General features: G+C 49.2%; 1 protein-coding gene across 1 annotated transcript in view; it reads right to left on the minus strand.

The window, feature by feature from the left end:
* Positions 1-13,269, minus strand: part of LOC118844260 (fer-1-like protein 4) — a 29,518-nt gene extending 16,249 nt beyond the window's left edge. Inside the window, exons 1-24 of the mRNA XM_036752114.1 lie at positions 13,191-13,269; positions 12,796-12,851; positions 12,479-12,567; positions 12,179-12,278; positions 11,603-11,694; positions 11,342-11,383; positions 11,007-11,165; positions 10,589-10,649; positions 10,273-10,404; positions 10,053-10,115; positions 9,868-9,952; positions 9,423-9,582; positions 9,077-9,260; positions 8,727-8,913; positions 7,942-8,294; positions 6,886-6,994; positions 6,398-6,611; positions 6,111-6,231; positions 5,907-6,007; positions 3,999-4,086; positions 3,732-3,848; positions 2,327-2,479; positions 2,038-2,191; positions 1,798-1,922 (exon numbers count right to left, since the gene is read on the minus strand). Coding sequence (XP_036608009.1) covers positions 1,798-1,922; positions 2,038-2,191; positions 2,327-2,479; positions 3,732-3,848; positions 3,999-4,086; positions 5,907-6,007; positions 6,111-6,231; positions 6,398-6,611; positions 6,886-6,994; positions 7,942-8,294; positions 8,727-8,913; positions 9,077-9,260; positions 9,423-9,582; positions 9,868-9,952; positions 10,053-10,115; positions 10,273-10,404; positions 10,589-10,649; positions 11,007-11,165; positions 11,342-11,383; positions 11,603-11,694; positions 12,179-12,278; positions 12,479-12,567; positions 12,796-12,851; positions 13,191-13,269 — 3,024 coding nt within the window. The remainder of the gene's footprint in view (positions 1-1,797; positions 1,923-2,037; positions 2,192-2,326; positions 2,480-3,731; positions 3,849-3,998; positions 4,087-5,906; positions 6,008-6,110; positions 6,232-6,397; positions 6,612-6,885; positions 6,995-7,941; positions 8,295-8,726; positions 8,914-9,076; positions 9,261-9,422; positions 9,583-9,867; positions 9,953-10,052; positions 10,116-10,272; positions 10,405-10,588; positions 10,650-11,006; positions 11,166-11,341; positions 11,384-11,602; positions 11,695-12,178; positions 12,279-12,478; positions 12,568-12,795; positions 12,852-13,190) is intronic.
* Between the last annotated feature and the right edge of the window lie 1,019 nt (positions 13,270-14,288).

Consider the following 14,288-nt stretch of genomic DNA (forward strand, 5'->3'; position numbering starts at 1 on the left):
CATTTAGAACACTGCCTGCCAAGTAGAAAGTGCTTAATAAATTCTATCTACCTACTTACCTACCCACCTACCCACCTATCTACCTATCCACCATCTATCTATACAGCCTGCCAAGTAGAAAATGCTTAATAAATTGTCTGTCTGTCTATCTATCCATCCATCCATCCACCCATCCATCCATCCATCCATCCATGTATCTATCTATCTATCTATCCACCTATCTACCTATCCACCCATCTATCTATACAGCCTGCCAAGTAGAAAATGCTTAATAAATTGTCTATCTATCCATCGATCCATCCATCCATCCATGTATCTATCTATCTATCTATCTATCCACCTATCTACCTATCCACCCATCTATCTATACAGCCTGCCAAGTAGAAAATGCTTAATAAATTGTCTGTCTGTCTATCTATCCATCCATCCATCCATCCATCCATGTATCTATCTATCTATCCACCTATCTACCCATCCACCCATCTATCTATACAGCCTGCCAAGTAGAAAATGCTTAATAAATTCTGTCTGTCTGTCTATCCATCCATCCATCCATCCATCCATCCATCCATCCATCCATCCATCCACCCATCCATCCATCCATCCATCCATCTATCCGTCCATGTATCTATCTATCTATCCACCTATCTACCTATCCACCCATCTATCTACCTATCTATATATCCATCAATCTATCCATATATCTATACAGCCTGCCAAATAGAAAGTGCTTAATAAATTCTGTCTATCTACCTACCCACCCACCTACCTACCTACCTATCCACCCACCTATCTATCTATCTACCTATCTATCTATCCATACATCTATATAGCCTGCCAAATAGAAAGTGCTTAATAAATTCTATCTATCTATCTATCTACCTATCCACCCATCTATCCATCTATACCTATCTATACATCCATCAATCTATCTATCCATACATCTATCCATTCATCTATCGACCTACCTACCCATCCATCCATCCATCTATCTATCTACCTATCTACCTACTTACCTACTTACCTACTTATTTATTCATCTATCTTTCTCTTTCTCCTCTGTCCTTCCTCTATGTTTCTCTGTCTGTCTCTCTCCTCTCTCTTTCCTTTCTTTTCTCTCTCTCTGTCTCTCCCTCTCTCCTTTCTTTTCTCTCTCTCTCCTTTCTTTTCTCTTCCTCTCTCCTTTTTTTTCTCTCTCTCCCCTCTCTCTTCTCTCTGTCTCCCTCACTTTCCTCTTCTGTCTCCGTCTCTCCTCTCTTCTATCTGTTTTTCTCTTTGTCTTTCTCTCTTGGTCTTTCTCTTTATTTTAGTAAATATTAGTAATTAGGTAACATTTGTACCTATTTTAATGAGTTTTTAAACCTATACACATCACAAATAGTGGACAGAATATAATATATACAACATGTCTTCCTTAGCTAAAATATTAGGTCTTCAAGGGCAGGGCCTATTGCATCTTTTGTCTTTGTAACTTTAGAGTCTAGCATAGTGCCTGGCACATAGTAGTTGTTTAATAAATGCTTGTTCATTAACTAAGGAGGAGGATAAATGAGATACTTTGGCCTTGCTCCTTGTACCTCCATCCTGATCCCTTCCCCATTCACCTCAGAATATAGGAAACTACCTCAAGAGCCCAACCCCCCATAATTCCTATCCCCCAAATGGACATAATTCTGACCCCTGAAGATCCAGCTTTAGGCCAACCCACTAGTTTCAAACCCATCCACCAGGATAGTCAATTTCATTCTCCTGTCACAACTATTCAGGGTCTGGGAAAGGGAGCAGCGTTGGCTTTACCTGTGTGGACTGGCACTGTGTTGAGATAAGGACATGGGCAAAGGGATCAGAGAGGCCACTGTCATCAGCAGCCAGGATTCCCCTTGCTTGGTAGAGGTGAGCTCGGAGCTGAAAGTAGCTGAAGTCTAGGGTGGGGATGAGAAAGAAGCCATGTTTGTCAGAGAACCAACACCCTGATCCCAGGCACTAGTCCCTGGATCTTCCATCTCATCTCCACCCCATTTCCAAGTGTAAGCTTACCATCTCTGTATAAGGTGTGAGGTAGCCCTCTCAAGGGTTGGGGTAGCAACTCTGGGGGAAGCTCCTGAGTGCAGGCCTTGGCATGTTTGCCCTGGCCCAGCCATAGGAGCAGCTCCAGCTTGGCACAGACCTCACCAGGAGGAGCTCCAGGTACCTGCAGTAAGCAGGAAGCCCAGCTCAGTCAATTAAATCTATTGCCTTCTGGATTGGCCCGGTGCTCTACCACAGTCCACCCACCCACTCTTCTCCGCCCCCCACCCCAGGCTAGCCCTGCAACCAGGCCCCTCACAGTGAGCAGCAGACTCTGGATCCGCCCACAGTCCCGTCCACGCTCCTCCTCCACCACGGAGAATAACACATCTTGTGCTGGGATCCGAGCAAGGGCCACACGCCGCCGCCCACTGAACATCCAGACTAACACATCTGGGAGAGGTGGCTGGGGCTAGAAGAAGTTAGGAGACTATGGGATAGTGAAGAGTAACGCTCCAGGGACCAGAGATGGTGAGGAATGACACCTCAGATCGGTGGAGTAGTGGAAAGAGCCCTGGAAACGATTTGGAACTGTGCTCTAAAAGTCATGAAACTGACCATAGGATCTGTATCCATAAAAAAGGTTCCGTATGAACAAAAAATATTCACAGCAGCCCTTCCAAGAACTGGAAACTAAGGAGATGTCAATAAACTGGGGAATGACTGAATAAGTTATGGTACATGAATGTAATAGATTCCTATTGTGTTATAATAAGGCATGATGAAGGGGATAGCTTCAGAAAAACCTGGAAAGACTTGTATGAACCAATAAAGTGAAGTGAGCAAACTAGGAGAACAATTTATACACTGACAACAGCATCGTAGAGATAAACAGCTTTCAAAGACTTAGGAAATCCGATCAATGAAATGATTAACCATGATTCCTGAGTACTAATCATGAAACATGCTACCCACCTCCTGACGTGGACTGACGGACTCAAGATACAGAATGAGGCACATGTTTTTGAATGTGGTCAATGTGGAGATTTGTTTTGCTCAACTAGACATGTTTGTCCAAAAGTTTTTTTTCTTCCCCCTCCCCCCAGTTTCGGGGGTGAGGGGAGGTAAGAGAGAGAGAAAATGAATGTTTGTTAATTGAAAAGGGAATAAAATTCAATAAACATTTATAAGAGGAAAGAGAAAGATAAAAAAGAGAGGTGGAAGGAAGGAGGGAAGACAGGAAGGAAGAAAGGAAGGAAGGAATGAGGGAAGGAGGGAAGGATGGAGGGAAGAAAAGAAGGAAGGAGGAAAGGAAGTAAAGAGGGAGAGAAAGGAAAGAAAGAGGGAGGGAAGGAAGGAAGAAAGATGGAAGGAAGGAAGGAAGGAAGGAAAGAAGGAAGGAAGGAAGAAAGGAGGGAGGGAGGAAGAGCCTGGGGAGCAAGTCAGGAGACATGGGTTCAGGCACCAGTTCTCTCTCTGTCACTCATTAGCACTGTAACCCTGGCTAAGTTACTTCCCCTCTCTAGAGCCTGGTTTCCTCATCTGTAAAACGGATTAAATAGCATTTGCACAACCTCCTTCACCGGGTTGTTGTGAGCACTCTATAAACCATAAAATGCACTGGGAAAAGAGCCATTGTTACTACCACTGCTGTTACAATCATAATGATCAGGAAAAGGTTATTTCCCCCTTCCCCCCGCCCTCCAAGGGCAGGCTCTCATTACCTCCTGGAAGAGGAAATAGAGCTTGGCCAGGATCTTCTTGGCCTTCATCACCTTCTGGTCCACATTGCTAGGCCTCAGACCTCCAAGGAGGCGCAGGCCCTGCCGGGCAGCTACAGCCTAAGCAAGAGAAAGGGGCAGGGATGGGGACAGGCTCGGGCTGTGGTAGGGCAGGATGCTGTGTGCTGGGATGAAGGTCAGCTAAGTGACAGACAGCTCAAGGGAGGTGATCCCCCAGCTTCCCTTCCTTCCCCTTCCTTCTCTACCTACCATGCTGTGAGTCAGCAGCTTCCTGCGGCTCCGATCCAGGGCATTGGGCCGGGTCATGGTCCTTCGCTCATCTCCCCTACAGTACTGCCTGGAGACAGGGAGCATGGGATAAGGGCACTGAGGTCACAAGGATTATAAGGAGAGGGGATCACAGGGGTTCATGAGGAGAGGTCAGGGTGACCAGAAGATTAATGGTTCTTAGAGGAGAAGTGATGGACGTCATGGGAGTTTGTGGGGAAAGGTCAGGGAAGTCACAGAAATTATAAGGACAGGGCTACAGGAGTAAGAAGAAAGGGAGGTAACAGGAGTCTCAGGGAGGGATTGTCAGTAAAACAAAATAAGTCCAAGTCCTATAAGCCTTTGTGTCCTGTAATTTTAAAATGTCTCTTTCTGTTCATTCTGTTTTGGAAAAAGTCCAAATGATCTTTAAAGGGAAAAACAAGGGAAGAGTTCAACATTGTTGCTGACGTTTAGTTGTTTATAGTTGTGACCCCATTTGGGGTTTTCTTGGTAAAGATACCACAGTAGTTTGCCATTTCCTTCTCCAGCTCATTTTACAGATGAGGAAACTGAGGCAAACAGGGTTAAGTGACTTGCCCAGGGTCACACAACTAGGAAGCATCTATAGCCAACTTTGAACTCAGGTCTTCCTGACTGTAGGCCCAGCGCTCTATCCACTGTACCACTCAGCTGCCCCTGAACTCTAAGACTGAGTTAGTTCGATTATTGGGATGAGGCACTACGTGGCCTCCTTCATTCCTCTAGTTTCAGCGAGTCAGGGAGTCTACAGATTCTTTCCTAAAAGGGCGTGAGGCTGCTCTCCAGAGCAGCGAAAGGGGACTGAGCTCTTAGATGCTTACTACCTGTGTGACCTTCAGCAAGTCCACCTATCTCCCCTGGCGGGTCTCCTCACATGAAAATTGAAGGCATGGGACAGTGATCTCTAAATCATCGGTTCTCAAAGTGTGGTCTCAGTTGCTGAGTGAGGGGAGCAGAACCAGGAAAACACTGTACACAGTAACAGCCACCTCGTGCGATGACTAACTTTGACAGACCTGGCTCTTCTCAGAAATGTAAGGTTCTAAGACATCTCCAAAAGGCTCATGATGGAAAATGCCGTCCACATCCAGACAAAGAACTTTGGAGTCTGAATGCAGATGGAAGCAGACTATTTGCTCTCTCCTTGTTTTGTTTTGTTTCTTCTTTCTCATGGTTCATTCCATTGGTTATAATTCTTCTTTGCAACATGACTAATGTGAAAATATGTTTAATGTGAGTGTATATGTAGAGGCTATATCAGATTACATGCCATCTTATGGAAAGGGAGAAAATTTTGGAAAGTTTGTGGAACTGAATGTTGTAAACTAAAAATAAATAAAAAATTTTAAAAAGTATGGTCTCAGAGATCTTTCAGGCAGTCTGCAAGGTCAAAACTATTTTCTTAACAATACTAAGATGTTTTGATTTTGAATACAGTCAGTATTGATAGATAAAATCCACATAAACTAAAGCTCTTGGGTAAGGGTTCCTCAATAATTTTTAAGAGTGTAAATGTGTCAGGAGAATAAAAAGTTTGAAAACTGCTACCCTAGATATTCCCATAATATGCTTCTGGAGGGCAGGGACTATTTGACTTTTGTCCTAGTCTCCCCTGGAATCTAGTAGGTGCTTAATCAACTCCTGTTGACTAATTGATATGAAGCAGTGATCCTTTGGTTGGTCCCAGTGGGAGGAAACACCCTGGAACAAAGCCAGTATAGCTGGTAATAAACTATGATGAGCCGTCATGGAAGAAGGAGGGGAGAGAAACACCCTAAGGTATTCAGGCCTGAGGTGCCACAGCCAGCCGTGTGACCTTGGGACAATCCTTTGCCCAGTTTGGGCCACAGGGTTCTGGAGCCCTCTCACCTGCTCCCGGCCACCAGTTCCTCCAGGGCCTGCCGCAGCCGTACCCATGCCCCTGGTCCTGGCCTCCTCAGCATCCTCTCTGTCTCCTGCAGCCCCTGATCCTGTGGAACATGGTGGAAAGCTCCCTCTGTGACCCTACTCCTTCAGGGCTCCCTTCCCTGGGGCCCTAGCATGATACCTCCCCACTGGGGCTCTGTCCCTTACCAGCCTCTCTGCTACTTTCTGGATGCAATTGCTGCTTTGAAGACGCCAAGTATGGTCTTCCCAGCGACTCCAGACGTGAATACATGGCTTCTCATATCGTAGGGGCAGGCAAAGGTAGGGCCTGGAGGAATTCAGAGGTGAGTGATTCCTGTTATTGTATTGCTGTACAATAATAATTACTAATTATTATTATATTATAATCCCCCCCCACTCCCAGCAAGGCTATCTGCAGATCCCACTTGCCTTGCCAGAACCCACTGACCCCTGCCCCAGTCCAGTAGACCTACCCATCACCCTCCATGGGCTCTGGCTGCTGCCCTGGTGTTCCTATCAGCTCCCCAGGTCCTCCCTGTCCATCTAGCTCTGGTCTGGTCTCAGGTTCTGGGTCTACTTCTAACAGAGGTTGGTTCTCTCTTGTCTGAGCATCCATTCTTGCTCCAGCCTCAACTTCTCTGCCTTGTGATCTGCGGCTCAGTGATTCTTCCTGACGGCCAGCACCTCCTGCCCCAGAGTGACCACAGTTCAGAAGTCCCAGTGATTGTCACACAAACCACCAGTGACCATGAAACAAAGCCCGAGAGTGATCACATACCAGGTCCTGCCCCCACCATTAACCATAGCTCAGATTCCATAGTGACCATGGCTCTGATCCCCCTCTAGTGACCATCAATCAACTCCATAATGACCCTGGCTCAGATCCCACAAGGGCTGTGATTCACACCCTCCAATGACATAGAAGAGTTGGCAAGGTAGCACTTGCTGGCAGATACTGTACCAATAGAGATCTCAAAGCTGATGGGTTGGGGGCCCACAGAAGGATCAATCATAGTGGCCTCGAAGAGGACAGCAAAGAGCAGAAAATCCTCACAGGCAGCCAGAGCTTGCTGGGTAATGGGAAGAAGACAAGACACTAGAACTGGAACTAGAACTACTCCAGCCACCCCCATCGCCAGCTGTGTAATGTCAAGCCGACAAAGCCTGCCTTTAGTGGCTCTCCCTTCCAGGACCTTTCTCCCACCTTCTGAACTTCCTGCCAAGCACCCAGTTCCATGGTCGGGCCATCTCTTCCCTGCAGAATTCTATACACTGGCAAGACAGCTAGATTTAGAATCAGAGGACCTGAGTTTAAATCCCATTTTTCTGCCATGTACCAGCTACATGACCTTGGGTAAGTCACTTAACCTCTGGCCTTAGCTTCCTCATCTGTAAATGACCTCTGAGGTCTCTTCCACCTTTATGATCCCACGTTTAATGAACTAACTTACCTACAGTGATAAAGGTTTTCAGCATTGCCTTCCCTTAGAACAATTTGCATTTTAAAATCCTCTTTCTTAAAGAGACAGCTAGATGGATAGAGCATCAGACAAGAGTTCAAATCTACTCTCAGACATGTAACTAGCTGTGTGACCCTGGGCATGTACTAGCTCTCATTTGTTAAAAAAAAAAAAAAATGGGGATAATAGTACCTACTTCCCTGGATTGTTGTGAGAGAAAAAAATGAAATAAAAATTGTAAAGTATACCTTAAAGCTGCGTGACCCTGAGCAAATCACTGAACTCTGTTTGCCTCAGTTTCCTCATTTTTAAAATGAGCTAGAGAAGGAAATGGCAAACCTCTCTAATAGCTTTGCTGAGAAAATCCCAAATAGGGTCACAAAGAGTCAGAGACAACTGAAACAACTATAACGAACCTTAAAATGCTATTTAAGTGCTAGGTATTATTCCCATCAAAGATTACATTTTCCTAATGGTGAAATTTCCAGGGGCAGGCAGGAAAGGAAGACCCCCATTCTCAGCCCCTAGCCCAAGAGACCATTGTTTGGGGCCCCTACCTCAGGCAGCGGATATAGTTCTTCCACTTCCACTCCCACAGTACTGGGCAGCTCTGGACCATCTTGCGTTACATTTGGCTGTTCAGGTTCCTTGGCTGGCCCCTGATCTTTTCTGCCTTTCTTCTTCTTCCTGGTGATCTGGGCTATCCTGGAGACTTGTGGGACCTGGCGGGGCTCAGGATGGGCCCCACCTCCAAACATCTCTAGCCCCACAGCTAGCAGCAGGCGGCCCCGGAACCATACACCTCGACCTTGGCCGCTGTTGAGGTCCTGCAGCCTATCCCGAAGGCCCCCAGTTGGGGGAGAACCATAGAGAGGAACCCAGGTGGGACCAAAGGTAGGCTTAAAGCCCACTGTGGAGAGAGGGGCAGGGGTGCCAATTAGTGTGGATCCGAGTATTGCCATCCTAGGGAGACTGAGGGACACACTTCCAGAAAACAGGTGCTGGGACAAGTCTGGGATGTGTTTTCAGGGCTAGGAGGGGTAGGAGGGAGAACAGGGGTTCAGTCAAGAGCCTCCTAGTGTCCTGAGATGGGAGATCTGGTGATGTGGTATAGTGTATTGGATGGGATACAGGACTGGAGCCTGGAAGACTTCAAAGCCCACCTCAAACACTTATTAGCTGTGTGACCACGGACAAGTCACTTCTTCATCTGTAAAATGAGGGGTTGGATTTGATGACCTCTAAGGTCCCTTTGAACTCTCAATCTACGAGCCTGTTAATGTTTCTGGAGCCATGGAGCCTTTTGTGGGACCAGGAGAATAGCTGGGAATAGGGGGCTCACCAGCACGGCCTGGGTGGGAGATCTGCCTGAGATCCAGGACATGAGTAGCAATGGGCACATCGCCCATTTGAGCATCGTCCATCAGCTGCAGGCGGATCCGGGAAGTGAGAGGGGGAAACAGCTCTACAAAGTTCAGCTGCTCATTCCACTCAGGATCTGTGGTCTCACTCTGCACTGAGGTCTCCCCCTGCAATTGTGTTCACTGACTGGCATCGTGCATGTGGGCAAGGAGAATGCAGAATGGGGGCTGAGGCAGGGGAAGAGGGCACCAAGGACTATATCTGGCTGGCCCTAGAGCCTCTTAGAGGGTAGGGGGAGGAGGGGAGGAGCTGGAAGGGGAATGGGCTCACCTGTTGTCCCAAGAAGGATACCCTAATGTAAGGATCCACTAAGACTCGCTGGTCTCGCACAACTCGGACCAAGCCACCCAGGAGTCCAGGGCTGAGAGCAGGGAGACCCTTAGCCCGGTAGAGGCGGACGCTAAGACGTGCCCACTGCCGATCGGTCGGGAAACCCCTGGGTAGCAGCAGGTTCCTAGGTGGGAAGCACAAGGAAGGGCATTGAAGAAGGAAGATGGGCAAGTCACAGCCTTCTAAGACCCTAAGTCCCCCAATCTAATCCTCCTTCAGCCCCAGCCCCTCTCAGGCCCTGCCTCTGCCAGCCACCCATGCCCCCTTCCCTAGGCCTTGCCCTTACTTTTCAATATCTGGACTGTGGCCTGGTGGAGATGGAGGTAGGGGCCGGTTCAGCTCTCCCCGTGCTGTCACAGTTACAGTAACTTTGACAAAGCCTTTGGCTCCAGCGTGGGTGTCCTGGGGATCATGGAGCACAGCCCATTTCTGGGAAAAGTGGCTGTCTGTGGAAAAATGGGTATCAGCCTAAAGGGAGCATCTTGAGAGAATGCTCCTGCTTTGTCTCAGCCCCTGTCAAGTTCAGGATCACCTGGGAGAGGGGCTGAGCTGGGCAGGGCTCTTTAAAAGGGATGAGTGCTAGCTAGGGTCTCAGAGAGCAGGGACAGAAGGGAGCTCAGTATCCGAGGGCAGGGTATTGTTCAGGATCAGGTCATATCAGTGGGGAAGACTGTAGAGCCTGACACAGTCTAGGATTGGGGATCTGGGACAGGAAGGGAGGGGCCCAGTACCCGGCTGTTCACAGACGATACCCAGGTCCATTCTGAAAGTGCCTATCCGAGTGGCCAGAAAGGGGAGTGTCTGGGAATGGAACACCTGAGGATGTGGGGGAAAGCGTGGGAGGGGGATGAGTCCCGGGAGAAGGTGGCCTCCTCAGTCCTGCCCATCCCCACTTCCCCAGCCTTGCCCTCATCACCATGATCTCCAGAAGCATTTCCTGCAGACGCTCCCTGGTTACGTGAAACTCGAATAAGAAATGCTGAAGAGGAGAGAGGAAAGAGTAAAAAGGGGGGTGGGTGGGTGCCTAGAGCCCCCTCCCCATAGAAACTTCCCAGCCCCTTCTTTTCCACTGCCCAGTGCAGCTCATTTGGTCCCTCCCTTTGACTTCCCATGTCTCCCATCTCCATTCCAGGCACCTCATTGAAGAAGGGGCAGTTGGTCCCTCTCTGCTTAGCAGTTTCCCGGCGCTGCTCCCCCACCCTTACGACCACATAAGGGTTAATGTTGACTCCCACCAGCTTCTGTGCCTCTAGAACCGTGACACCAACCTGAAGGAGGGACCCAGAGAGAGGGGCAGACTGAGCTTTGCCCCTGTCCCCTTCAGGAGACTCAGGATTCTGAAGGGAGATCTGCGGCTATCTGCAAGAGGGAGCCGGTGTCCTGGGCCACTATGGAAGCAGTATCCAAATTCTCCCTCACCCCTCACCCCCCATCCTATCACCCTCCTAGTACCTGGAAGGCCTGGGCTTTAGGCACCTGGTGGGGGTCTCTTCTGGAGAAGTCCCTGGCTCTGCTGCAGAAAACAGGGTGTCATGCCAGCTTGGCAGGGCTGAGATCCCATTGTCCCAGCACATACAGTGTCAGCTCCCTCCCTCCAACATTTCTGAGAAATTATTTTTGAGTTTACCTCAAACTTCCTCTCTGTCAGTACAAATCCTGCCTAGCCTTCAAGAATCAGCTCAAACACCACGGCCTCCTGGAAGTCTGCCCAGATTCCTGTCCTACTTGTTTGGTACATAAGCATGGCTTTGCTTCTATCACCAGTCTCCTTTTAGTGTGAGTCTTATCTCTGCCAGGGGGATCATAAGCCCCCTTAGCCCAGAGATGCTCTGCCTAGCCCTGCTCAACACTGCACCTGCCCAGGAGTTACCTTTTGATGGAGCTGAACACAACCCCTGAGACTTCATCTTCTGGCTCTTCTTCCAGATCCCACTCATCATCTTCCTCGTCCTGTGGTGGGCCCAGGCCTTGAGCCAACCTTTGGCCCAATGCAGCAGCTCGGCGATCCAGCCCACCTGATTTCTGGGGTCTGGGATCACATATTCCTGTCATTTCTCACCACACAGGTCCCACAGCCTGAGGGGCTGAGGGAACTTAGGGGATCGAGAGGGGACTAAGGACACTAACATAGGCAGCCCAGTAGTTGGCCATCCCAGCTCCCCCCGCCTCCCAGCTTTGGGCTTCCCCCCATTTCTGTCCACTCACTCCAGCTCCTGGAAGCCCACATTCTGGAAGGTCAGCTCTGAGCTAGTGAAGGAGAGATACAGAGAAAACAGAACAGATATCCACATCCACCCAACTAGTGAGAACCTGGGAGAGTCTAGAACCAAACCACTACTATCCAGAAGCAGGGACTAGAATCTTCAGTCTCACCCACCCTTCCTGCTAGTGTTTCTGGGGAATGAAGGGGCTTCAAATCCAGGGAAAGGAGTGGTTGCAGGTAGGGATGGGGTGAGGGAGGAATACCTGTCTCTGATGTGAGACACAAAGTCCTCCTCAGTCCAAGCTCCAGCAGCACCATCAGGGGGATGGTATCTGAGATCTAACTCTACCTGGATCTGATGAAGGGAAGGGAGAGGAGGGGAAAGGAGGGGAGGGGAAGGAGGGATACTTACTAAGTGTCTACTATATACCAGGCACTGTGCTAAGCACTTTACAAATACCTGTTTTGATCCTTTCAACCACTCTAGGATATAGGTGCTATTATTATCTGGGGGTTTTTTAATAGTTGAGTAAACTGAGGCAGACAGAGTTTAAGTAACTTGCCCAGAGTCACAGAGCTAGTAAGTGTCTGAGGCTGGATTTGAATTCAGGTTTTCCCGATTCCAGGACTAGTTCTCTATAGGTGGTGCCTCTTAGGATTAACAGTGACTTCTGGGGACCCCAATCCCTGATGCCCAGAGTCATGAAGGGGAAAGGGGTGGCTCTCTAGATGGGAGGCAGGATAGATTCCTTCTGTCTTCTACCTCCCCAGCCCTAGAACCATAGTCCTAGCCAAAGCAAGGAGCTCTTGGTCTCCGCCCACCAGCAGAGGACACTTACCGGGGACAAGCACTGGTTCCTGTCCACCAGGGCCTCTTTCAAAACCAGATGCCCAACACTCTGCAGGTGCTGTAGGGAGATCACCAGCGTTCCCAGGATCCTGCCAAGACCCTGGGTGAGCCATACTTGGCCTCAGCCTCCCTTCAGCTCCCTTAGCCCCTCGGGCCTCTGGGCCCCCCAGCCCTTCCATCCTCTTTGCGGCATACTCTTACTTTCTTAATGCCCTTAGTCCCCAAGTCTCTCAGTCTCCTTAACCTTCTCTTTCCCCTGCACCTCATGCCTCTCAGGCCCCCAACTTACCTAGGACTAAATAGCCGGCTGCAGTTGATGACCTGTACTGATAGGAACTCCTGAGCCAGCAGGGCCCCATAATGGGGCCACCGGAAAAACTGAAGGAGAGGAGAATACAGTAAAGTGCCTGACTCTCTCCCCCAGGATCGGGGGGAGCCCTGACCCCCTGAGTGAGCCCTGACCCCAAATTAACCTCTACCTGAAGAACTGATTCCCCTAAGTCCAGAATTGACCCTCTCCCCAACATCAGAACCAAGCCCCTCCAGAATCGAACTCTTTCCTCAACAAACCCAGTTTCAGAACTGACACTGCCTCCCTTTACTGACCTCACCAATATCAGCTTCATGGCCACAATGAATCCTCCTTGTTTTCTGGGTAAAACCTGTAGTATGACTCAAATGAATGAATTCCTGGATTCCCCTGAGTCTGTTCCTCCTTTTCCCCTCTTTTGCCAACTCCCACTTAAGAAGCCAGGCTTTCCCTACCTTCCTCCTCTTCCCCACCCCCACCCTCATTCCCGGGAATATCTGGGCTGGGGGATATGGGTGGGTCAGAGGCAGCGGATTGAGGGGATGAGGACAGGAGGATGCTCAAAGGCCAGAAGCAGTGGAATTTAGGGAGGAGGTAGGGACCACAGGGATTGGACCGGGTGGGAGAGAGACCTTAGGTAGTTCCTATGGCCCCATGCATAGGCTTCCTAACCCCTCCACCTTCATCTCACCTCGGAAGCTGAGCCGCACTTGTCTTTCGTGGGTTCCAGGAAGCCCTGTCACCCTCTGCACCTTCACCTCCAGGGCCATGATGAGGGATCCCTGCTTCTACTCCCTGCTTCTACCCTCCTCTTCCTCTTTAGCCCCCTCCACCTTCCCTCCCTGGTCCCTCCAGTTCTGAGTCATTCAGACTCGCCCTGCAAGTTCAACCATCCCTACCCTTAAAACAAACAACGTCAACCCCAGAGCTGGTGGTCAGCAAACCATAGGTGGTGGAGGGGAATTAACTAGGACCCAGTGACCACTGAGGCAGAGGGATCTCAAAGAACACAGGGGTAGATGGATGGCTACAGTCCCCCGCCAGGCCAAGTACAACGTCTGGCCCAGGAAGGTCTGGGACTCTGGTCTTTCTTGGATGTGTCTTGCCAGACGTCACCAGTGACCACTATTGGGCTGAGAAGAAAGTTTACTCCACCGTGAGAAACTTCCCTAGGCATTCATGCCTCTGGGAAGGAGTGGTGGGGCATAATACCCTTAAAAATACCCAATTCCCTTATTAACACCAGCCTGCATTGGTCTAGAGCTTCATTACATTCCTGTCTTTTTTCATTTCCCCTATCTCATCTAATCTCAACAACACCCCTGGGAAGCAGCCAAGGCATGCGTAATTCTCTCCTTTTGACCCAAGGAAACAGAGGCCTGGCAAAGGACAGCGACTTGTATAATATCACTTGACCATGAGCGCTAGAACCTCACTGCCCCTAACTCCCAGACCAAGGTTCTTTCACAAGATCCTCTGTTTTAGAACTAGAAGGGCCCTTAAAGGAGATCCAACTCCCTGATGCTGTAGATGAAGAAAAGTAACTTCGCTGAGGTCACGAGGATTATAAATGGCAGAACCAGGATTCGAGCCCTAGAGGCAGCTAGTCGGATACATAAATGATGGTTCACCTCTACACCATGCCCCTATGCCATGCAATAAGCATCTATGAAGTCCCTAACACGTGCAGAGGCATGACATCTTTTATTCATTCCTTTTTCAGTCATCTGTACATGTGTTGTGTTTCCCCTATGCCTCCCACCCCCACCCCCAACACACCAGACTACAG

Source organism: Trichosurus vulpecula, chromosome 3 (assembly GCF_011100635.1).
Source record: "Trichosurus vulpecula isolate mTriVul1 chromosome 3, mTriVul1.pri, whole genome shotgun sequence".
Classification (NCBI taxonomy): Eukaryota; Metazoa; Chordata; class Mammalia; order Diprotodontia; family Phalangeridae; genus Trichosurus; species Trichosurus vulpecula.